At 36.4% G+C, this 24,744-nt stretch overlaps 2 protein-coding genes across 9 annotated transcripts; both read right to left on the reverse strand.

Annotated features, from left to right (window-relative positions):
* Positions 1 to 263: 263 nt before the first annotated feature.
* LOC18609129 (Zinc finger C-x8-C-x5-C-x3-H type family protein) lies at positions 264 to 2,580 on the reverse strand. Of its 5 annotated transcripts, none has more exons than XM_018114691.2 (3): positions 2,358 to 2,580; positions 1,598 to 2,219; positions 264 to 1,009 (listed from the first exon to the last, which is right to left on the reverse strand). In XM_018114691.2, the coding sequence occupies exons 2-3, from the start codon at positions 2,195 to 2,197 to the stop codon at positions 683 to 685; spliced, it is 927 nt and encodes a 308-aa protein (XP_017970180.2). In that variant the 5' UTR covers positions 2,198 to 2,219; positions 2,358 to 2,580; the 3' UTR covers positions 264 to 682. The 5 variants fall into 5 exon arrangements, with proteins under 5 accessions (XP_017970180.2, XP_007044182.3, XP_017970181.2 ...); XM_007044120.3 differs by having other exon boundaries at positions 2,342 to 2,580; XM_018114692.2 differs by having other exon boundaries at positions 264 to 997; positions 2,336 to 2,579.
* A 1,807-nt stretch (positions 2,581 to 4,387) lies between these two features.
* On the reverse strand, positions 4,388 to 10,723 carry BBX27 (B-box zinc finger family protein). Of its 4 annotated transcripts, none has more exons than XR_001926765.2 (6): positions 10,558 to 10,723; positions 9,120 to 9,762; positions 7,670 to 8,023; positions 6,297 to 6,421; positions 5,352 to 5,665; positions 4,388 to 4,651 (listed from the first exon to the last, which is right to left on the reverse strand). XR_001926765.2 is itself a non-coding variant. In XM_007044124.3 (6 exons), exons 2-6 carry the CDS (start codon positions 9,630 to 9,632, stop codon positions 4,525 to 4,527), a joined length of 1,536 nt encoding a protein of 511 aa, XP_007044186.3. In that variant the 5' UTR covers positions 9,633 to 9,762; positions 10,558 to 10,722; the 3' UTR covers positions 4,388 to 4,524. The 4 variants fall into 4 exon arrangements, 2 of the variants coding, with proteins under 2 accessions (XP_007044186.3, XP_017971630.2); XM_007044124.3 differs by having other exon boundaries at positions 6,297 to 6,524; positions 10,558 to 10,722; XR_001926766.2 differs by having other exon boundaries at positions 4,455 to 4,670.
* Between the last annotated feature and the right edge of the window lie 14,021 nt (positions 10,724 to 24,744).

The following is a 24,744-nucleotide window of genomic DNA, read 5'->3' on the forward strand; positions in this document are numbered from 1 at the left end:
GTAGCCATAAAATATTTAAGATGTAGAAACTTGTTTCTCAATCATCAAAGCATAGTGATTTAAAACAGAATATGAACCGTACGTATACAAGCCAACCACGTCCCTCATGCCCAGTTATTGTCAAAATATGGCTATGGCTTCAATTCAAAATTTCATTCCTCCGAGAGAGCCTGAATGAGGTTTCAATCATCTTAACGAGCTTTGGAGAGTTTAAAAGCAATGGTACTGTTTACGACGAAACATCAAGCATATGGCGAAAAGAGTTGTACGAGGCTAATTACATCAATATTGACACCAATCAGATGCTTACTTAACCAGAATCCAAGATCATTACAATGAACCTTTTTTGCTTTTGCTTGCTTGCTTGCTTTAAAGCGCACCAAACATCCCAAAGTAAGTATCATGCTTTAATGGCTTACTTAAAAAAAATAAAAAGAAGAAAAATAGTGAATCTCTCTAATATCCTCAACAAATCTCCCACCTTCCGGGACCATAAAGCCTCTAACAAATGTTCATCTTTCCTAACCTTTTTCTTTTTTTTGGTTCTAATTATTCCAACTTTGCGTCCACCATACCTATAAACTTCCTACATTAAGAATATTATTTTTAACGAATTTGGGATTCAGGATTATGAACATCTCTACGTCAATCAACGAATATGATGATATTGACCACCCGAGTTTTACCTGGTCCTAGGCTTGAGCTGGCCCATGAACTTCTCCTGTTCAGTAAGTGCGTGGCGAAAATGGCATCGATGGCCATAGGGACAGACATCGCCTGCAAGGACCATCCTGCAGACCTCAGTCTTGTAGCGAGGGTGGCGGATTACCGGGCGGAGCTCTTCAATGCCGTGAGCAAATTGACAGTGGTCACCATATGGACAGGCACCAGTCTCTTGCCATTTGTTGCAGAGTTCAGTCTTGAACATGCCTTGGTTGTACACCTCCAGTTCAAGTGGCTCTTCCTCTTTCTTCCCTCCTTGCACGTACACCTTCTGCTGCACATTCACCTAAAGGATTAGTCAGCCATTCCATTAAGATGAACAGGAACCAATTGTAAACCTACAACTATTATCATAATCATATTTTCAAACCACACATTCTTCCCGTGGCAACAGGCAAATATTCAAATCTGACACGTCTTAGCCAATCTCTTGGTTCATTAGATTTCGGTTTACAGGGCAAATTGAATCCCGGTTACTCGTTAGCTATCTAAACGAAGAAATTATCATCTTACACTGCTTAAATAGAGGCCAATCAATTTCTTCTTGCTCTATCAAAAGTCAAAGTCCGTTGAACTAGGTTCTCCCAAAAGCCACTAATAGTAATGAGGAAAAGGAAAAGAAAGTCTCCCCTCATATAATTGGACTCATCGTCAACCATAAGTTTAGTTAGTTTGTTGCTTCCTTCCAAAGCCAAATACTAACCAAGGCATTCATTAAATAAACAAAACCGAACAAAATAAAAGTAAAATATTATTATATTTAAAAAGCCAGCGATAAAATATATAACTCAAATGAAAATATAGCAATTACGAATTTTGCCATCTCAACAGAGTCAGATTAAAAAAAAAAAAAGGAAGAAAGAAAGAAACTCACCGCTCCACTGAGTTGAGTGGCATTTCCAGGCCTAGTTGGCCCTCGAGTTTTACCACGATGACTCGCTCCAGCTTGACTCATCATCTTCAGATATCCGTTCGACCTAACTGATATGCTCTTCGGCAACATAACCCTCTCCACATCCACCGCACCTTCCATCACGCTCGTCGGACTCTCATCACAAACCTCTTCCTCTCCTACGCCGCCGTCGCCGAGACAAAGCCCTCGCAACGCATTCACCAACTCGAACGGCGTCGTGTTGTAATCCGACGATGCGAAGTGGTTCTGCACAGAGGCTTGAATCAGAGCACTGAGTTGCTTGTTGAGGTCGCGGTTGACAGATCGCAGAGCGGTATTCTCATGGCGGAGTGCTTCCGCTTCTTTTGCAGCATCGCGGAGGCGCGTGAGGCAGAGGTTGTGGCGGTTGATCATATCTTGGTGCTGTTGCATGAGGAGGCGGGGATGGTAGAGCCCGAAAAGAGAGGCGGTGGCAGCAGAGGAGGAGGTGGTGGAGGAAGAGTAAATGTCATCGCTCTGGAGATCGTGCGATTGTTTGGCTGCGAGGTCGCCATATACAGCTGAGCCTTTGTCGTTTTGCATTTGTGAATGAAGCTCGAAAAAGCTTTTAGAGAAAGCAGAAAAAATTAGAAAAAAATAAATGGATATCGAATCAAAGCACGAAAAACAACAGCGATTAAGTGAGTAAACTTATTGAAATCGATAAAAGTTGGCGTTCACCTGAACCTTTGAAATACGGTACCTCCGGTTTCCTCTTTAGAGCAGCCACACAGAGAGAGAGTGACTTCAGCTTGTTTTGTTTGGAGAGGGAGACAAAGGGAGAGGAGGGAATATGAGGAACGGAGGAAGTAAGAAGAGTGGGTTTATAGAAGAAAGAAGAAAGAAATGGAGGGAAAAGAGCGGGCCACAGTGAAGTGAAGAGAAAGAAAGAGAAAAAAAAAAAAAAAGAATTCTGGAAAACCGTTTGAAAACAAACACATAACAGAATTACCCCAGTCCATTTTAAACGCCTTTTTTACTCAGTTCGCCCCTCCATTATCGCTCTGTTAAGGGCATTTAAGTCATTCAATAAATTTAATTGTCTTTTTCTAGTCCCCTGTGTTCGAAGATGAAACGTCGTTGAATGATGCGGGCCGTTTGATGTCGATCAATTGATGTTGGACGGCACCAAGCTAATTTGAAGATAACGCTGAGGTACTTTAGACAAATTCACCGGATAGAAAGCCCTGTTCACATTTGCGGGGATAACAAACAATCACATTTGCATGCACCGAGCATGAAAAAGAATATTTGCAGCAAGGCAAGATTTGGATCGTTGTCAAATGACGTGAATATCCTCGTGGTTGAATCGTATCTACCAGGATACCCCTTCTCCCCTGAAATTTTTAGATAAAGCCGAAACTGTCCCAGCCTAGACTAGGGTTGGCGATCATAAGATCATGATCAGCTAGATCTAACGGTTAATATCATTTTCTCACCTTGAAGGACCCATTTAATTAATAAAAATGCACGTTGCAACAAAAATTCAAATCATAAATAAATAAATCTAATATAAACATAAGGGGACCCCAATACTGTCGTTCTTAAATGAAAGGAATTCCAATTAAGCTAATTATCAATCATTTTTTTCCCTGATTTTTTTTTAAAAGACGTTTTCAGTCTGAAAAGGAAACAAAAATATTAGGCCAACAAACAGCTTAAGCTACATGAAGTGCAAGGCCCGGTTGCGGTTAGAGATTGTGTTTGACAATACAATTTGCTTGGAATTGAAGTTAATTGAGAGAGTGGAGGGTGGTGGTTTTGTGTATGTGTGGGGGGGAGGGGAGGAGTCATACAAAATTTTCAAGTCATGAAGTGAGATTAAGACATACATGCCATTTGGGCGGAGGAAAGCCATCATGTTTTGCTTCTTTTTCACAACTATAACTACCTCTTTTTGTCCAATGGTTCTCCTATCAGATCTAATTTTCAAATTGTTTGGTGAATTAACAAATAAAAACCCTTTTGGGCTATTGTCACGGTTGTTAAGTTAGCCATACATTTCTTCCGAATATAACCTCCCTGTAATTAACATTTTAGGTTTCTCTTTCATTTTCATTTCAGTTTGGCCATGCTGCTTTAGCACCTTGCCCACGTAGCTGTTGCTCGGGATTTATCAGGGCAAAGGGCTCAACGGATGAGGATTGAGGATGGTCTTTCCAAATCACTCTCCCTACGTTCTAACTATGAGCGTGGTCCATTCCATATTTTATTCATCAACCTTGCTATCTTGACGTACGACACTTTGCTGATATGTAGCTAAAACACACTAGCATGATCTCTTCTTTGGCATCAAAAGTTGGTGCTGAAGTACTTTTTTTTTCCCAATTCTTTTTAATTAAGACAAGCATTGAATCTCAAATTTTATATTTCCTAACAATTAAAATCAAAATCATACATTGCATCTTAACATTTGACTTATTAATTGGTGCAAAATTTCCTACTAAAAAAGCAACGTTTGAACCTCTATATTTGGATGGTTTTCACCATATACTTGCATACACATTAAAGAACCACTTGCATCAGCAGATCTCTTAAATCATTACAACTAACAACAGATGCATATATTTTCTGGTGTTTGTTAAGTAAAGTATTCCTTCAAAGACAATTAACAGACTTATCGACTTCCACATGAGGAGATGCTATATCTAGACTCAAAACCTTCATATGTGTGACAATTTAAGTTTAGAAAACTTTTCCAGCAATATCTTCTGTGCAACGTGCATGGATGACTTTCATGAATACCAAAGACCTTAATTTTATTGTTTCTGTTAGGATCAAAACCATAAATACATGGGAGAGAAAGAATTGATTGAATTTGAATATATCTGGAACTGATAATATGTACAAGACATAAACGAAGGAACTACTTAATAACTCCTTGTCCCATTGGCATTATCAGAATCATAGTCCTCCATCTTAGGAAATCGTCCTTTTACCATCTTCCGTACATCAGTTCTAGCTTTCCAAGATGCAGAACGAATTTGTCTTTCATGCCTAATCATAGATGATGCTTCTGATGTAAGAAAGAGTCAATCATATACAAAAGTAGCTAATTGGGCAAGAAAATTCTATAAACATATGCATGTACATGCACCAGTTTGCAATGCATACACACTTTTTTTTGTACAAAACTTGAAGCTTGAAAACACTAGGCAGATCACTTTTAATTCATTGTGAACTTTCAATAGAAATTGGGAGTAACACAGTGGTATATATTTGTTTCTACTGAACTGAAAGCTTCACGGCCCCCAAATGCTTATTCTGTAAATACTTTAAAATATTTAAAGGCAATCCAATGGGGTGTTTGAAATTTTTCAGGTTCAAACTTGCTATTATTTCTCAAGATTAGCAAATAAAAGTGCAGTTGATGTGCTGGTGATTTTACCTTCTTATAATATCATAAAGCTACCAACCTTATGAAGCATAAGCCAGTGTGATCAAGAGGTTATCTTGCGGTATAAGATTGTGGTAATCTATATCTGGATTCACTCGTTCAAGAGTTGGGTTTTGAATTTTTTTTGAAGTGCCCAGGTTGTAAACGTACAACCGAGGCTTAAAACCAGAGTTTATTCTTTTTTATTTCGATCAGGCACAGCAATTTTCAAGAACTAGAGATAAAGATAAAATCCACTGAACTTGCTCAAAACAGTGGTAGACTATAGACCCTGCAAGAAAAGAGAAACCTGATACTCACAGTCGGGCCTTCTTCTTCTCTTTATACCTCATCATGGCATTTTCTCTGGCTTCTGAATGCAAGCTGCCTAAGCCAGGTGAAAAGCATAATGCTTCCCCCTGTGTAATGGGTGAAAGTTCACTATCAGGGCAGTCAATACCACTGCTTTCAGCACTAAACCTTGAAACAGAGAAGGACATTGTTGAATAAGATGGTCGAATCGGGCGAGGAGAATCACTAGCCCTCTGGAAGTTATGAATGTGGTTAGAAGGATCCATATTATTTTCTGTATGAGCAGACTGATTGATGTAAATAGATGAGGCCACAGAAGCATCCTGGCACGAAAGGAACACAACAAATAAAAGATTTAAAGGAACTTCAAATTATTCTGCTTTAGTTTCAACTTTCCACATCCAAAGCAAAGTGCATAAGTTGTTTAAAAGAATGTAAAACTTGATATCTAATTTTATGATAACTTAAAGGTAAGGGAAAGTCATCAATATGAACACACAGTGGCAAGATTATTTTCCACAATATATATATATATATAGAGAGAGAGAGAGAGGGAGAGAGAGAGAGAGAGAATTAGTATCCTTGTAAGACAAATACCAATATCTCAATGTTGCTTGTTTAAAAGATTATCTGTAGTCTATTGTAGGAGTATAACTGGAGTAATAGTTGTTTAATAGAAGTATTCGTCTTTCCTTTCAGTTTAACTTGATGCTTGACCTTGAGAGCTCTAAAAATGATATCTAAAGTTTACTAAAAGCAGGATAAGAACCATGCAACTTAGTTTATCAGCACTTTCTCTGTATATATATTTTAAAATTCTTCAGCCACATTCATATGCAAAGATGTTTTTAAAAACTGCTCTTGAAGGTTCTAATACCTTTATAAAGCCTCCTAGGTAATATCTGTATGTAAAGGATGCGATCATAAGAAGCAAAAGAGTGCCATGATCCTAACCTCCACTGGTCTTGCATTAACAATATCTGATTTGTTGAAGGACATATCCTTGTCCACAGATGAGCAACAAACATCTTTATTACCAAGCAATGCCCGGATTGGATCTTGATCAGCACCAAAAAGGTCTTCAAAATTGGGGAATGTTAATTCTATATCAGGCATGTTAAAATCATCTTGGCAAAAAATGTCTTCACAAACTCCAAGGTCTTGCATATTTTGAGACCACAACTGCAAACTCGATTAATAAACACAGTGCACTTTGGTATTAAGATCATGCTCAAAACTAACTCTTGTAGTAACTCATAAAATATACTCCTTAATGTTATACAAACAGGAAAATCCTTCTCTGTAGATGTATAAGATAAAAACCACCAATTAGAAATATGAAACAAAATAAAAAAACTGTGGCATGGCAAGATTTAAACCAAAATCAACTCTATAAGAACTTTCTGGCTATTTATTGTACAATAAAGAATTTACAATGCTGCTTTTTTTGAAAATCATATTATGATATTGCTATTTCCATAATTGGAAGTCAGATCTTTATCCCTAAATTTATGTGTTACTCTTGCAGCCAGAAAAAAGCGGTGGTTGTCTCTTATGTTTATGTTATTATACTCTTAAATTCTTGTTGCTTTCAGGAAACCATTTTCACATGCCCAATTATATTGTTATGATGGTCACATGGGAAATGCAAAATGTCCACGGCATTAGAGAGATGGCCAAAGCAGTTGCAATTGGCTACTAATTAAAATCAAAACCAGAAATAATTAGGATTTACAGTCACTGCCAGAAAGCATGAAACTAAATGTTAAATGGAAAAGCAATAATTTTTCTAGAATGGTTATTCTCCAAAATGATATAAGGAGCTTTAATGGTCTATTTCTATTTTTTCCCCTTCCCTAATAGTTTCCAGCTTCGAGAAACAACTTATGGATGTTTGTTGCTTGCAATCCACTTTTGCCTTTATCCGAAGTCACTCATCAACAAAAGCCTGCATCCGGGTGAATAGATAAAGGTCCAATGGCTGGGGCAAATTTATTAATTATAGCTGCAATTTATTAATTGCAGTCAACATAACTGCAATTTATCCTGGGTTTAGAAAATTGTTTCAAGTGATCACATGTGAACGAACAAACTTACTAACATGATATGAAAAGACAAAAGCAGAAATGGATTGGGGTAAATGGCTATGAGAGAGCATAACAATAAAATAGCTTAGCACTAGTCAAATACCCTGTGCACGATAAAGAAGACTTCTTTCTATCCTCAAGGCACTCCTGCAGTCTATCAATGATGGATGAAATTTGAACATATGACTAGTGGTCTACAATTAACAATCAATTTTGATGACTTCTGATCGATGGGCAAACCTGACTACCACGAATCGGACTTTTGCATTGCCAAAAAGATTCTCCATACAAAGGAATCCCAGAAGTTGAAGATGATGCTAAATTCTCCAGATGAGAAAATGACAAGGGCAGAGGATCTGCATTCTGCTCGTGGATTGGATTGTTACTTTGGTGGAGATTGATGCCAATGTCGTGGACTCGATTACTATCAAGGTTTTGTGAAAAGTTGCATATTGAAGAAGATGTGTCAGCTTGTTCTTGGCCACCAATAAAAGGCAAATGACCATCTCTCTCAGTGAGCTGAAGCTTTTTCAGGTCAAGAATCTGTTGCAAAATAAAGGCAGTGTTTTGCTGCTGTTGACCTTTGTTAATAACCTGCAATAACAAGGACACACTAAGAAGAGTAATAAGCTCTTTAGCCCTCAGGAACCATGAAGTGAATGTTATTAATCTATAAATCTTTATTAAATACCCTGAATAGGTGGAGGTTATTACTACAATAGAAAACTCTTGAAGTCAACAAGAACTCCAAGTTTCGGCTGACTTAATTATTATCATGGTTTAAACCATCTGACCCATTTCAAAACCATTGGTCGAAAAACACTTTAAGGTGATTTAACTAGAAACATATCTAAGGAAGAAACAAACAATCTATTCCACAAAAAATAAAAGTGGATCAAACACTTTAAAAATGAAAAGACCACCATGTGGTAGAAAAAAAAAAAGACTAGAAAATGAAGAGGATAATAGTTGAAAAAGCATGAAAAAATATATATATTACTATTGGGTTGAACATTTCAGACATATGACGTATCAAGTATGCATAGGTCTTTTGCTACTGGTATGTATTTGAAAGTGAAGCCCTATCACCATTTTGCACCATCAGCTAAGCAGCACCAGAATATCTTTTCACTAATTAGTTCAAGTAGGTTAGCAGAAAATGTGTGACATTAAACATGATTCAATGAACATGTTCATATATCACTGCATGACAATGCTTTAAATGATTCTGATTAAAGTGGCATATCAAAAGCAATTAGTAGGTAACCTGAGCAAATAGCTTCACCCTTCTAACATGCGTGAAATTAAAAATTAAGACTCATAGTCTGGTACACTCGTCTAGCATTCAGGATGATTCGATATATTTACGAAAGGACATAATCTACAACATAGAAAATTTAGACAAAGCTCCACTAGAAGATGAATTTTTTACCATGATAATGCTAAAACACATAAACCTTTAATAGGTAAGAACTTTATGAAATCTAGGATTTTTTCCAATATTTGGGATAGCTCATTGTGGCTTACATAAGCTTGCTGCATATTGCTGACATCATATTGAGGATAAACTCCAAGTTGTCTATAAAAATATCAACATGCATGCATAACCATAGCTGATAAAAAATAAAGCAGTTAAGGAGCATATTGACAAATTACATAGATCTACTTAAGAACAAGTAACCATGCCAACCTTGGTTTGTTGACTGTTTGATCCAACATTACATACTGCAGCAGGGGCTTGAGTCACACAGGATTTACTTGAAGAAACTCCAATTTGGGAACAAGACTGTCCTAAATCATCCAGTTTGACCGCATTGGGATTCACAGAAACACATGAATTGGATAAAGAGTGATCTTGAATAGCATTGTTTTCCAGCTCATTCAATTCAAAACCCCACAATGCTGCAAAATCCTTAGCTGAAGGGCACCCCAAATAACTACTAACTGCAAGTCTCTGGTGCTGGGAAGAAGCATCATGGAAAGTTCGGTCACAACCACGACACATGAACATCTGGTGATCCAAACACCGAACATAAGATGGGCGGTATCTGCATGAGTCACATAGGAGGGTACGAAGATGCCTGTTGGAAAGTGTATTGGCTGAATGGACCTTTGCATCACAGGAAAGGCACAGATGCGCTGCATCAGCCTTGCAATAAACAACTGGTCCTGAAGTTGTGCAGAATTCACAGATTTTCTCCATTTCAAAGTAAACTCCAAATTCCAAAGTGTCTTCTGGTATATATTCAATATCACTTCAAATCTATGAGCTTGATTATTGACAAAAGATACTGTTCATTGAAGAACCAATCTCCTGATCCACTTTCCAGGATCTACAAAAATTCAGGATAAATACTAAGATATGTAAATGATTGAATATTGGATCTAAAGACCAAAGGCATCTTTCTATATGGAAGTTTCAAATTTAATAACCAAAAAGACCAGCAGGCAGGGGTTGAGATAATTCTAATTTATGGTTATCCCTGATAAATTTTCAAGCAAGGAACACTAATAACTACCATAAAAGCACGCTTCAAGCGTCAAAAAGATCCCAACTAATTGTTGAATATGGCTATACTTTGGAAAGGCTTGCTTCCCTTCAACTTCTACAAAGCGGCCAACTTTAGACAAAAGCCAGTGGTATTCACTTTTTCTCAGTTCAACCAAAGAAGCATAAAACTTGCCACTCAACAAGAAAAACGGGTCTGATCCTAGCTTTGCTCATAGGTTTGAACTGTAATACTTTTTCTTTGCACTAAAAAAAAAAAAACACAACTAGTTTTGTCTCTTTGTTTTTTTTTAAAGAAAAGAAAATAATTTATATTGATTCTAACTGCAAAATGGAAACAATAAAAATCCCAAATCTGAAAAATTCAGCAGAAACTATTACAATCATTCTTTTTCATGCAACTCCTTTTTTTTTCCCTTATGAATTCTCCCTGACCCTTAAACAAAATCTAATCACGAAGCAAAACCAAGTGATTTTTCTTTTTTTTTTTAAATCAAAATACAAGAAACACAGATAAACCTCAATTTTAACTCTATAAACTTTTTTAGCTGATCAAATAAACAAAGAGATCTAAGAGGCGACGATCAAAATTTGACAAATCCAAGTCTGATACACGTACCTTGTGTTTGTTTCGCGAGAAAAGAAAAACAACTGAATTGAGAATTGCAAGAGAACTTCTACATAAAAGAAATGGTCAGGCTTTTGAGTCTGAGCTTCCCTGCTGAATTCTCATTTATCTTCACATTTCTAATTTTTTTTTTTTTCTTTCCGTTTTGCTTTGCTCTTTCTTTCTCTCCCTATTTATCTATCATTACCTTTTTGGAATGACGTGTGCGTTGAGAGCGTGAACTTTATGCTGACGTGTACCTAACAGGTTGTCCACTCTGGGACCCACCAACGTTATCCATGTGCAAGTGAACCTGTTTAGCTTCAGCTCTCATGTGATGCAAAAGTTTACCCGTCAGACCAATCGCCCATTGACACGTGGATGTACGGTTGCTATCTGACTACCTTGCGAGCTACACAGTCCATACCATTTAATTTCCTTACTTTCAAAATTAAAAATTCATAAGCAAAATTATTCTTTATTCTATAATTAACTATTCAAGTTTGACTTTTTTTAATTAAATTTGAAATCTTATTATTTTCAAATTATTATTGATTAAAATTTGAAAAAAAATGTGATCCTTTATAATCTTTGGGCAAAATATTTTTATTTTTATTGCAACACTAAAAGCAAATAATATATGTTAATAATGATGTATCATAACTTTTATGGTGAAACTTGATATTTTTGTTGAATTTTGAAATGATGATAATAATTTGAAACAAAACTCACTGTGAATAGCTGGTCATTAATTTCTTTTTAACCATAATTGTATTAGTCTCAATTTTTTCTATGCATTATTAATTAATGATTTAAAAAATTAATTTTGAAAAATGTTCCGTATTATTAAGAATTTGACTAGAATGATAAGACGTTAAATTGATTTCAATCTTTTCATATCTTATTAAGTAATTATTCAAAAAATATAAATCAATTTTATCTGAAAAAATGTTCATATTCTACTAGTTGTTAAATTTATAATAATTAGATATTGAAGCAATTGATTCAATAGTTGATGCATTTTTCCTTCTGCTCAAAGAGTAGAGTTTGAATTCCTCTTCTAATCTTTTCTTAAAAAAAATGATAAGGGGTAAAGAGATGAAAATTCATAAGATATTGTTATATTGGTTTAAATCTTTTTATTAATAATATGAAAGTAATATTTTTGGAAAGATTTTAAATCAAATTTATTTGGAAAAAGCTTCATATTTTATAGATCGCTAATTTTAATTAAAATTGAGTCTTCTTCTATTAGAAATGTTAGTTCAATGAATTAAGTAATAAGAATGTCCAAGAGGGGGTGAATTAGACTTTAAAAAATTTTAAAGAATGAAATATGAACTGCTATAGTCGACTATGGTTGTATTTCTATCACGACCCAAATTTGAGAGTCCATGACTAGCATGCACGAGCCTAACAGGCAAGCCTGCGAGACTCGAGAAAACCTTCATAGTTAAGTCCTGACAAACACATATATCATAATCATAAAGCCTTATGGCCAACATCATCTCATATAAACTTAAATCTTTTAGGATTCAACATTAACCCCTCTGCTAGTAATAACATTAAAGACTTAAACATAACATACACATAGCCATACATTGGCTAATTCACTAAGTCATTAAACATCTCATTACATATCATAAGGCAACTTCATGCCATCATATTTCCTTTATGATATGCTTTATATACATAGTACAAGCATACATAACTATGACTCAGACTGTGACATAGTGGAGTGTTCATCAGTGGAAAACCTATCAACTATCAAATCACGTGTCTATCTAAATGGCAATGCTAGCCACCGATTCTTCTTGTCTATTTATCTGCATAATACAATTGAAATGGGTGAGTCACACTAGTACTCAGTGAGTGGGAGCAATAAACAGTTGTAAATGTGCAAGGATAGTTGCTACACATATCTTTGATCATGCATGCATCTCATACATCATAATACATATACATATAAGACAAGTCAATCGTCACTTATCAAATATAGTTTGTCATATCATGGCAGCCATACTACGCTGCATATTTCTGATTATTAACATACTAAGGTGGTATAATCATCCTCACCTTACTGATTCAGCATCATTACCAACATAACCTCTTATCAGTTTAATCTATCGTATGAATCGATCCATCATATGGCCATCTACATACATGGCTTAGCGTACATACCTTAAAGCGCTCACCTCGACACTAAATCATAGCTCCTCAAGCATGTAGCACATCATAATCATATACCAATTACATATGGCTTTTACGTCAAGCCTTTCCATTAATTATCATATCATGACATCATATAACATATTTCACATTTCAAAAACCTAAGGCATGCCACTATGTAGTCATCATATCATATCATAGAGTGGTCTTCCCCTGAACATAGCATAGTCACATACAAAGGCCAATCAATAGACAATATACAATATCAAGCGACATTGCTACAGCAAACGATGGAGTCAAGTCACACCTTATTGCCACATCAAGCGACAAAGTTTAGTCACGCCCCATTACCGAGCGAATTGTAACATCCACCCCTGGGATGTTAATCTAATGAAAATTATTTTGCTAATTAAGGTGAATTATGAGTTTTGGAATGTAAGAAAATATATGTAAAATTGAAGATGGTGACATGATAAGTAAAATAATATTTTAATAATATATAATAATACAAATAATAAAAGGCAATTTAGATTAGTTTGTAGTACCCTATACCTTGATATGGTGGCTAACAATGCTAGTTTTATGTTATTTATATTTATTTTATGTTTTTATAGGAGTAGGATCAAAAATAATTTCAATTGGTGAAGAAAGGTGCACAATGGACTGTTGCTTTATTTGCATATGTTTTTGTTTCTCACGTATATCTCCCACTACACAAGTCCAAATGACATGATTTTTGGACCATTAGAAAGCTAAGAGGCAGGGTTACAACTTTAATGTTTACCACTTTGCTCAGTTCTAGTGGCAAGGTGGTTAAAATCATTGTTGAAGTGAAAATACTGTGCTAGAGGAATAGAATTTGGCAGAACCTTTGAGCTCCGCGACGCTGGAAATTAAGAGCCACAACCCTCACCATAATTTCCATAAATAGCAAGTTTATGGGAATTTTGAAGCTAGGACTTTTAGGGGCTATTTAAAGGGACCTCTTTCAGAGGATTTTGGACTTTTTCCTAATGTCAAAAGAGTAAAAAGATTACACAAGAAAAGGAAGAAGACAAATGGCCTTGTTAAGGGCATTATCATAATTGCATGAGAAATTAGATAAGCTTTAACTATAAAGATCTCATCTTTTCCAGCAGTTTCTACAATTCTCCAGTAACTTCTTCTTCTTCCTCCTCCCATCTCACGTTTCTTTCCTCTTCCATAAAAACTTCTCTCAAGCTTCCATCACTCTCTCAAACTTTTTTTAATTTTCATGCTTTACACAACATGTTGTAGGGTTTTTCATACTCTTTTACTCCTTCACCTTAAACAAACCCTTAAAAGTCTTTCTTCAATACTTTTTCTCACTAACTGAACTTTGTAGAGAGAGAAAGAGAGGTTTCATGTTAGCTTGAGGACTCTTGGGAAGAAATTTCATTACAATCACTAAGGTGAATAATGAATTAGGACTGGTTTTAAGTTGTTGATGATGACTAGTAATTAAAGTTATGAGTTGTGTTATTTGTGGAAATTGTTTATCTATTTCTAGTGTTACTAAAGTAGAGAAACGAAATAGCCAATCAAATGGTAATTGGAAGATAGATAGGAAGGGCTATTGAAGCTTGATTTGGGAAATAGCTTTTTGAGTGATATTAATGTAAATTGGATTGGCTGTGATGTTTTGTGCGTGATAGGTTCCAACAAGGCCCCTTAGCCCCATTTGGACCATTAGGGAGGTTAAAGTTGATTAAAGGTTCAACAAATATCGGTGAGTGAACTTGCATTTCAAAATGTTTTGGGAAAATGTTTACGTGTTTCAATGAATCATTTGGGAATTTTATTGGTTTTTGCTTTAAAATTTCATGGGAATAAGCCTTGATAAAATGTTTGATGTTGTGAAATGTGAAATGTGTAAAAGGATGAATCCATATGTTTTTGTGTAATGTTGATATATATATATATACTATGTCATAAATGGTACCATTGTGTGACAAATGCAACCGTGCATGTGTGGGGTGAGTGTGCACTTGCCGGTGATGACGGTGGTGAGGGAGATAGATGGTGATACTGTCCAGCTATGTGCACAATGTGGTGGGATACACATGAGCTGGGTGAGATGGGATGTCTGGCTATGTGCATGATGTGGTGTGATGCACATGAGCTGGGTGAGATGGGATGTCTGGCTATGTGCACGATGTGGTGGGATGCTCATGAGCTGGGTGAGGTGGGATGTCCGGCTATGTGCACGATGTGGTGGGATACACATGAGCCAGGTGAGATGCATATGATGAATCTTGAAAATTTACCGTTATTTGCAAATTGATTTTATTGCAACGAAAAACATTCTATTTATACTGCTTTACTTGGATAATTGCTGAAAATTTTCCTTTTTTCCAATTTCATGTTAAATGCGATTCCTTCATCATTAAATGATTTTACAACCAAGGGTTTAATGGAGGGATTTTAATAAGAACTTGAACTAAATGGCATTGCTTTTAAATAAGTGCATCATGTTTTCTAAACCATTTCTTGTCATTACTTGTTCCCTTCCTATGTTTACTCACTGAGTTTGTACTCACATTTTTAAATTTCATATTTTAGGTTTCCTGAGTTACAAGTGATTGGATCCTAGGACAAGGTGCTCCTCTCTATCCATTGCTCGATAGGTTTACCATGACATTAATTGTTAGTAACCGTGACCAGAGTCACTCCGCTAACGGTCAAGGCCTAATTATATGTATATGAATAGTTGAGGTGAAATACTAAGATTCATTTGTTAAGCTATATATGTATATTACGGTAGGTGATGCCATTATAAATGCATAATTGGGTTTATGAATTGTTTTCAAAGGGACTATATTTGAACATTATGAATCTTGGATTTTAAAGGGATATGAATTACTGTATAAGATTATACAAAAAGGCTTGCTTGGGCTTAGTGGGCTAAAGCCCATTGGGCCCTTGCGTCGATCATGGCCTTGAATTTGGGTTGTGACATAGTTGAAGTAGGAGAGCCTTTGTACAAATAAACCATTTTCAAGATTAACTAAATGTAGTAAAGAGAAAACTTGAAATTTTACCGGTAAAAGTGGACTAAAGCATAAAACCATGGGTTAATACCCATTAGAAACTTATTTAAACCAACAAATATGGGTTAGTGGGGGACATATGGGACCCCCACCATGTGATGATACTAAATAGTTTGCAGGATGGAGGCATAGAAATTGACTAATGCAAAGAGTTTTAGACTTGGGTAATCCTACCTGCCTTGAAGGTGCATCGAATGGCTTTCTTTTCATTTTTCTGCCACCTAGGCATCAGCTCTCTTCTTTAAACCCGAGCCTTGAAGATTTTGGTAAGTGTTAGTGTCACGACCCGATTTTCGAGCTATAACCGGCTCATGGACCCAATGGACATAGCCCACCAAGCCCAAGCAAGCCTACTTACGTAATCCTGCTCATCATCCCATCAACTACTTTTAAAGTTACATCTCACAATTCCAACCTTCAAGTACTTTACTAATAAGCTATAGCAATCAAAACTGCATTTATATTAACCCAAAATAATATTAACCATTGCCACTCATGGTCGCTTACCAATCAAAATATACTTATATGGTCTAAGATATGCACCTGAGTTCTTTACATCACATGTACATATTTACAAACAAAATGACTTTGGGCTTCCAACGGAGTGACCAAGGTGAAGGGACGGCTACTGAATGCCAACGTACCTACCAAGAAGACGAAACTACGTGGACACCTCAACCTAGGTTCCAACTGCCTCCTGATATGAAAACATGAAGTTGAAAACAGTGAGTACAAACTCAATGAGTGAACATAAGAAGGGAACAAGCAACGACAAGGAAAGTTTTAAAGAAATCATGATGCACTTATTTTCAAAACAATGCAATTTAGTCTAGTTTTTATTAAAATCCCTCCATTAAACCCATGGTTATTAAATCATTTAATGATGAAAGAACCATATTCATCATGAAATTGGAAAGAGAGGAAATTTTCAACAATCATCCAAGCAAAGCAGTATAAACAGAATGTTTCTCGCTACAATAAAATCAATTTACAAGTAAATGGGAAATTTTCAAGATTCATCATGCCATGTAATCACATATTATAATGATAATCTTTCTATTGCATATACATATACTTAAGCATATATCAATTAGTATACCACCACATCTCATCCAGCTCATGTGCATCCCCCCACATCGTGCACATAGTTGGACACCCCCATCTCACCCAACTCATGTGCATCCCCCCACATCATGCACATAGCCAGACACCCTATCTTAACCAGCTCATGTGCATCTCCCCACATCGTGCACATAGCCGGACACCCTATCTCACTCAGCTCATGTGCATCCCCCCACTTTGTGCATAGTTAATGCCATCGTATGCATCCCCCCACATAGTGCACGCGGGCAATATCACCATCCATCTCCCTCACCACCGTCATCATCGGCAAGTGCACACTTACCTTGCACATGCACGGTTGCATTTGTCACACAATGGTACCCTTTATGACATAGTATATATATATATCAACACTATGCAGAAACATATGAATTCATCACACAATCCATTTCATAAAATAAAAACATTTCATAAGGGCTTGTTCCTGTGCAAGTTTTGAAGAAAGAACCAAGTAAAACGTTTTAGGGGATTCAATCAAACATATATGTGTATATCCCAAAACCTTTTAATGCAAGTTCACTCACCGGTACTTGTTGAACCTTTAATCGACTCTAACTTCCCTAATGGTCCAAATGGGGTTGAGGGGCCTTGTTGGAACCTATCATGCACAAAAACATCACAGCCAATCCAATTTATATTAATATCATTCCAAAAGCTGTTTCCAAATGCAAGCTTCAATAGCCCTTCCTATCTACCTTTCAATTACCATTTGATTGGCTATTCCATTTCTCTACTTTAGTAACACTAGAAATAGATAAACAATTTCAGCAAATAACACAACTCATAACTCTAATTACTAGCCATCATCAATAACTTAAAATCAATCCTAATTCATCACTCACCTTGGTGGATGGTAATAAAACTTCTTCCCAAGAGTCCTCAAGCTATCGTGAAACCTCTCTTTCTCTTTCTACAAAGTTCAGTTGGTGAGAGAAAGTATTGAAGAAAGACTTTTAAGGGGTTGTTTAAGGTGAAAGGGTAAAAGAGTATGAAAAACCCTACAATAGGGTGTGTAAAGCACAAAAATTGAGGGTAGTTTGAGAGAGTGATGGAAGCTTGAGAGAAACTTTCATGGAAGAGGAGAAAAACGTGAGATGGGAGGAGGAGGAAGAAGAAAAAGTTGCTAGAGAAATGTGGAAGCTGCTAGAAAAGATGAGATCTTTATAGTTAAAGCTTATCTAATTTCTCATGCAATTACAATAATGCCCTTAACAAGGCCACTTGTCTTCCTCCTTTTCTTGTGTAATCTTTTTAACTCTTTTGACATTGAGAAAAGGTCCAGTATCCTCTGAAAGAGGTCCCTTAAGTAGCCTCCAAAAGTCCTAGCTTCAAAAATTCCTTAAACTTGTTATTTGTGAAAATTACGGTGAGGGCCGCGGCTCTCAATTTTCAGCACCGTGGCGCTTAAATGTTCTGTCCAAATTTGTTCTTTTAGTGCAGTACTTTCACTTCGACAAGGATTTTGACCACTTGCTCGTCAAAACTGGGAAAAGTAGTAAACATAAAAGTTTTAGCCCTGCCTCTTAGCTTTTTAATGGTCCAAAAATTATGTTATTTAGACTTTTGTAGTGGGAGATATTCTTGATAAACCAAAACATATACAAATAGAGCAATAACCCACTATGCACCTTTCTTCACCAATTGAAATTATTTTTTAATCCTACTCCTATAATGACATAAAATAATTATAACTAACATAAAACTAGCATCATTAGCTCAAATTAAACCTTTAAACATAAGTTCTACCTCGAGTTACACATTTATAAAGGTTAAGGTTTTACAGTTAGAGCTTTGTTAAAATCATACATTTGGGTCAAAAACCAAGAGGAAGCAAGATAGAAATTATTAAAGAGATGGAACGCGTTGAAAGAATTTTTGTTTCCTTGGAAACTCGAAGCAAAGAGTCCACACCATGAGAGTTTAAACCACCACGTTTTTTAAGGAGATAAAGCTTTCTAAACTCTATCTTGAAGCTAAAAGCTGAACGTATGGTAAGAGACTTCATGTTTGGGCTATTTATTTATAAATTCAAGCAGGTGATAATCATTTAATCTTAATGGCAGATTTAATATTGAGGGTTGAATGATGCTAAAAGTTTAGTTTTGAAGGACTAAATCATCAACTGCGGTGAGTGCTTGGGCATATCTCTGGGTGATTTATATTAATTGGCCATAGGTTGAGTAAATAAGCCCTGATAGTATGGATTTACAATGTGATGTTTGAATGCTGTTGCAAAGTTTGAGAAATAAAAATTTAATTAAACATTGAGTACAATTTCCATTGCCCTTGTGTATTAAGTACTTATTTTAAAAAAAAAATATTGATGAATGCCAAATATGGGTTATTAGGGACTGTTGAAATGGCACTTTGATTGTTGGAAATTCTACCAAAATTGTGGCCGTGAACCAAAGGCAGACTTGTGAAGTTTGGAAGAGAATAATTGAGTTGGGAAAAAAAATTTAAATCAATGAAGCTCAGATAAATTAGAATACATTATCTTGAGGCATTGAACCCATGAAGCCTAGGATGATGATGCTGGTTTGAAAAATGCTGAACTCTGTGGCAGAATTAAAACAAAATTGAGCTAAGGCTCAAAGGATAAATATTGGTGAGAAATCCCACCAATTGAGGTGAGTGGGTGCTAAATTTCAAAACTATATCCCTATAAATATATATTATATATGTTACATTTGATAGTTGACGAAATTGTGGAAAGCATGAGTTAGTAGAAAGCCCTAAGTTGTTTGTGATTGCAATCAAGGATTTGAAATCCCTTTTTTTCTCTATATTACACGTAAGTATATATCTACATTCTTTTAATTATGGGGAAACAAACCTTTGATTGGCTTTTCGCTTCAAAATCATACCTTGCAAGCTTGTGTGATGTTTAGGCCAATGGCCATTACTTGATTCATGGGATTTGATAAAAAAATTATCGATTTCACTTAGCATGCTGATTTGATGGATATGCCATGCCTTGAAATAAATTATGCATAACATTCAATTTATGATTATATTGTTTTTAATCTATCATGTTTTGCAAATGCATTTAATTGCCATGATTTTCATTTTAACGTGATTGAGATACTCTGGGGTAAGATCTATTACCATACCAGGTTAAGTGGGTCTTTATGCACAATGTAGTGATTGTTGATTATCGATATTTGATTGTCAAGGGGGACTTGAAGCCTCGATTCACATTAGGTGGCGTGGGCAGTTCCCACAAGTAGGTAAAGGGGGACTTGAAGCCCCAATTTGTATTAGGCGGTGTGGGCAGTTCCCATGAGTAGGTGATGATGTTTGAGAAAGTAAGCCTAAGAGCTATACTAAATCTACCTGAGGATGATGGTTACTTATTGATTTTTATTATACATTGCATGGCATTAACACTTGAAATTTATCATTGAATGGCAAGTGAAATTTATGTATTCATTGGTGACTAGTTATTTCGCATATTTTTATGTTTGAGACTCTTCATTCTACACTTGCCATTAGATTTACTATTGACAGAATATCAAAGTTGAAAGATTTTCTAGCATTCTAAATATAACCGTTTTCATATGTATTTACTTGTGATGCATTATTCTTAAGACTTGCAAGGTATAAAAATCTCTTAGTTTAATAGAGTATGTTTTCAACGCTTACTCTTGGATTTGTAAATATTTCATCTTTATGTTTGTTTATCCTCCCCGCCTGCTCACGGAGTCGATGATCACTGAGTTTGTGAGACTCACCCACGTTATTTAATGTGTAGATAAATAGCTAATTGGGGACATCGTTGGCTAAGAATGCTTTTGCAGTTGTGTAGGTAATGGCATCTCCTAGCTTTCTTCGCGTCGCTTTGCTATCTAGTTGTCCAGTTGTTATAAAGTTGTAATAAATAACGTGTTTAGAAATATTTTGAGACTAAGATCTTTAAATATTGTAAATTAAAAATGTGGAGTTATGCCATCAAAATGCTTTGAACTATTACTTGGTTATTATTATTTCAATGTGAATTATCGATGAGACAATGATATTGATGATTGACAAATTTAGTTAGAGCAGTAATGAAAATGTGAGGAAATAAATACAGGTGAAATAAAATGCTTAAAAAGGCTAACCAGGTTGTATAGTATAGGCTTGTTTATATGACCTGTGTACCGGTAACGACCGTGTGAGTGTGTCATTATAGTCTTGGTATCAGAGCCCTACGTTTAGAAAAATCCTAGGAATTCTCGAGTTTGTTAGAAGAGTGTCAGGGGTAGTGTAGAGTCTTATCCATGGTTCGTGGCTACAACATGGATTTTGGATAAGAGGCTACACAAACCCCTTAATTTTAGTAAGCCACCTTTATTAATAATTTTGATATTTATTTGAAGGGTGATTGTCGCTGTCTAGGTAAAGAGATGCCGCATAGGACGTGAGCTGCCTTAAGGGAAACTAGAGGGTTTAATGCCCCAGATGACACTATGGAAGGACCACGTGCATCCTTCTCTAGAAGCAGTGGGAGAGGTAGACTTAGAGGTCGAGCCGCCAAGCCTCAAAGTAGCCAAAGTTCTAGTGAGAGGTGACCTGGTACCAGTTCTGAGGATACGGGAGGTGATCATCCTACGGTACTAGTGAAACTCTAAAGGAGATAGCAGTTGGATTGCGAGGGTTAACCTACGAGTTTATGGAGTTTAGGAGACAGGGAGTGTATCAACCTAATGAGACAATGGGTCTTGAAGATTCGGATCATCAACCTTACGAAAAAACAGATCGGGGAAATGTCATGGTGACTCTAGGTGATTTTATGAAATTAAAACCCCCTTCCTTTTCTTGTACTAAATTAACGGAGGACCCATAAGTATTTTTAGATGAGATGGACAAAATTTGTACAACATTGGGTTATTCTAGTCGCCAAGCAGTTGAGCTAACAGGTTTTAGATTGATAGAGGTAGCACAGATATGGTTCGCTACGCTCAAGTGCAATAGACCTCCTAGTTTTGGCCCACTTACTTGGGAAGAATTCACACAAGCCTTTATGGACAGATTTCTACCTGAAAGCATGAGAGACGCTAAGGCACAGGAGTTTGAAACTTTAATGCAGGCGCTTGGGATGATAGTGTAAAACTATGACATTTAGTTGACTCAATTGTCGAGATATGCCCTGTATTTGGTTCAGATTGAAAGGGAGAGAATAAAAAGGTTCATTAAGGGGTTACATGAGCCAATATACAAAATTCTAGTCTCTCAGAGATTTACATCCTATCTTGAAGTAGTTGATGCCGCTAGAAAAATTAAAGCGAAACGTAAAGAGGTTAGGGTGGAAAGAGAGAAGAGTAAAAGAAATTGAGGTAAGGGATCTTCTAGATATAGAGACCTTAGTAGGGGTAAATATGCCAATATAGCTGGCCAACAAGGTCGAAGGGATGGTAACTTACTCAGAGGATCAACATTCTCTAGTCTACCGAATCAACGAAGAAATTTTCAGTTTCGTAGTCCCCCACGTAGTAGTGATTTTAGTGGGATTAATTACAAAAAGTTATGAGCAGTGGAATGACTAATTCAAATCCTAGACAGAGTAATCACTGGGGTCCTTACTACACTTTTTGTGGTAAAACACTTACAAGGCCATGTAATCAGATGACGGCATTCTGGTATGAGTGTGGGGGAGTTGGTCATGTGAAGAGGGATTGTTCTATCTTTAGACATAATCGGGAGATGGCTCGTGGTTCAATACGACTCGATTTTGTTATCGCACCAGCAGTTATACCACCAACCAGAAAGTTAGGAGGGATGAAGGAAAAGGGGTAGCTTCCTCGTCACGAAGTAGATCAGCAGGGTCAACTCAACAAGGTGTTTTTGGAGGGGGCCAAGCTAGAGTGTTCTCTTTGACACCATAAGATGCTCATGCCTCGAATGTAGTGGTAACATGTACTCTTTTCATTTGTGGTTACAAAGCAGTAGTTTTATTTGACCCAAGATCCACCCATTCTTTTGTGTCTTCAAATTTCATGCCTAAATTAGGCAAGCACTATGAATATATGGATCAACAGTTAATAGTAACCACCCCATTGGAAGAATCATATGTTGCGGAGATGTGTTCATTCTTGTCTGGTTCAGATTAAAGATAAGGACACTTAGGTGGACTTAGTGTTAATGACAACATTGGGAGTCGACATGATACTGGGAATGGATTGGCTAGTATCTTGCTATGCTAATGCAGATTGTTATTGCAAGTTGGTGAAGTTTAAATTCCCTGGAAAGCCGTCATTTATTATTTATGGTCACAGTAGCCTTTTGGTTGATAATGTGATGGCTACAATTACTAGAGAAGTACAGAGTGAAGAAGGAAATTTAGAAGCTACACCAGTAGTAAATGAATTTGTAGATGTGTTTCTGGAAGAGCTGCTTGGATTGCCTCCCAAAAGGGAAATTGAATTCGGTATTGATTTGGTTCTAGAAACACATCCAATATCGATGCCTCCATACCAAATGGCGCCGGTAGAGTTGAAGGAGTTAAGGAAACAATTGCAAGATTTAATTAACAAGGGCTTTATTTGCCTGAGTGTGTCACCTTGGGGAGCGCCGGTGCTGTTCGTAAAGAAGAATGATGGTAGTCTTAGGCTATGTATAGATTACCGGTAGCTTAATAAAGTTACAATAAAAAATAAATATCCATTTCCAAGAATTGATGATTTGTTTGATTAGCTGCAAAAGGCTCAATGCTTTCCAAAGATTGATTAGAGGTCTGGATATCATCAATCAAGGATCAGGGAAGAGGATATACCTAAGACTTCATTTCATACGAGGTATGGACATTATGAATTTTTGGTGATGTCTTTTGGATTGACGAATGCCCTTACTGCTTTCATGGACTTGATGAATAAAGTGTTTCGAGCATACCTGGATAGATTTATAGTCATCTTTATTGATGACATTTTACTATACTCGAGAAGTTGGGAAGAGCACGCACAACATTTAAGGATCGTGCTACAGACCTTACGGGGAGCATAGAATGTATGTGAAATTTTCTAAGTGCGCATTTTGGTTGAGTAGTGTTGGTTTTCTAGAACATATTGTATCTAAGGATGGAGTACAAGTAGATCCCAATAAAGTTGAGGCAGTTAAGAATTGGGCTAGACCCACAAGAGTTGCAGAAATTAGGAGTTTTCTAAGACTAGTTGGGTATTATTGATGATTTGTAAAAGATTTCTTTAAGATAGCCTTTTCGCTAACGAGGTTAACTCAAAAGGGGGTAGGATTTGAATGGTCAGAGGCTTGTGAACATAGCTTCCAGACATTAAAAGCTTGTTTGACTTCCGCACCCATATTAAGTCTGCCATGTGGGTTCGAGGGCTACATTGTTTATTGTGATGCTTCGAAGGGTTGGATTAGGGTGCGTATTGATGCAGCATGGTAGAATCATTGCTTATGCCTCAAGACAACTTAAGAGGCATGAATATAATTATCCTACACACGATCTGGGGATGACAGAGATCATGTTTGCCTTAAAAATATGGAGGCATTATTTGTATGGGGAAATTTGTGAAATATATATGGATCACAAAAGTTTGAAGTATCTATTTCAACAGCAAGATCTAAATTTAAGGCAACATAGATGGATGGAATTGTTGAAAGACTATGATTGTATAATACTCTATCATCCCGACAAGGCGAATGTCGTAGTTGATGCCCTGAGTTGAAAGTTAATGGACAGTATGGCACACATTATAGTGGAGAGAAGGTCGATATGCAAGAATTATAGGATCTAGGTAATATGGGAGTTAAATTTGAGGTCAGTGGATCAGATGCAATATTGGCACATTTTAGGGTCCGACCAATGCTAGTAGATAGAATTCGAGATGCTCAA

This window comes from Theobroma cacao, chromosome 2 (genome assembly GCF_053813885.1).
Source record: "Theobroma cacao isolate CCN51 chromosome 2, ASM5381388v1, whole genome shotgun sequence".
Classification (NCBI taxonomy): Eukaryota; Viridiplantae; Streptophyta; class Magnoliopsida; order Malvales; family Malvaceae; genus Theobroma; species Theobroma cacao.

Bases quoted from the DNA above. Each gene is read 5' to 3' on its own strand.
- LOC18609129 (XM_018114691.2), bottom strand. From the start codon at position 2,197: ATGCAAAACGACAAAGGCTCAGCTGTATATGGCGACCTCGCAGCCAAA. The intron at 1,010-1,597 runs GTGAGTTTCTTT...CTAATCCTTTAG, and splicing joins CCACTCAACTCAGTGGAGCG to GTGAATGTGCAGCAGAAGGT.
- BBX27 (XM_007044124.3), bottom strand. From the start codon at position 9,632: ATGGAGAAAATCTGTGAATTCTGCACAACTTCAGGACCAGTTGTTTAT. The intron at 8,024-9,119 runs GTTGGCATGGTT...TTGTTATTGCAG, and splicing joins CAAACAGTCAACAAACCAAG to GTTATTAACAAAGGTCAACA. The intron at 5,666-6,296 runs GTTAGGATCATG...CTTTCGTGCCAG, and splicing joins TTAATGCAAGACCAGTGGAG to GATGCTTCTGTGGCCTCATC.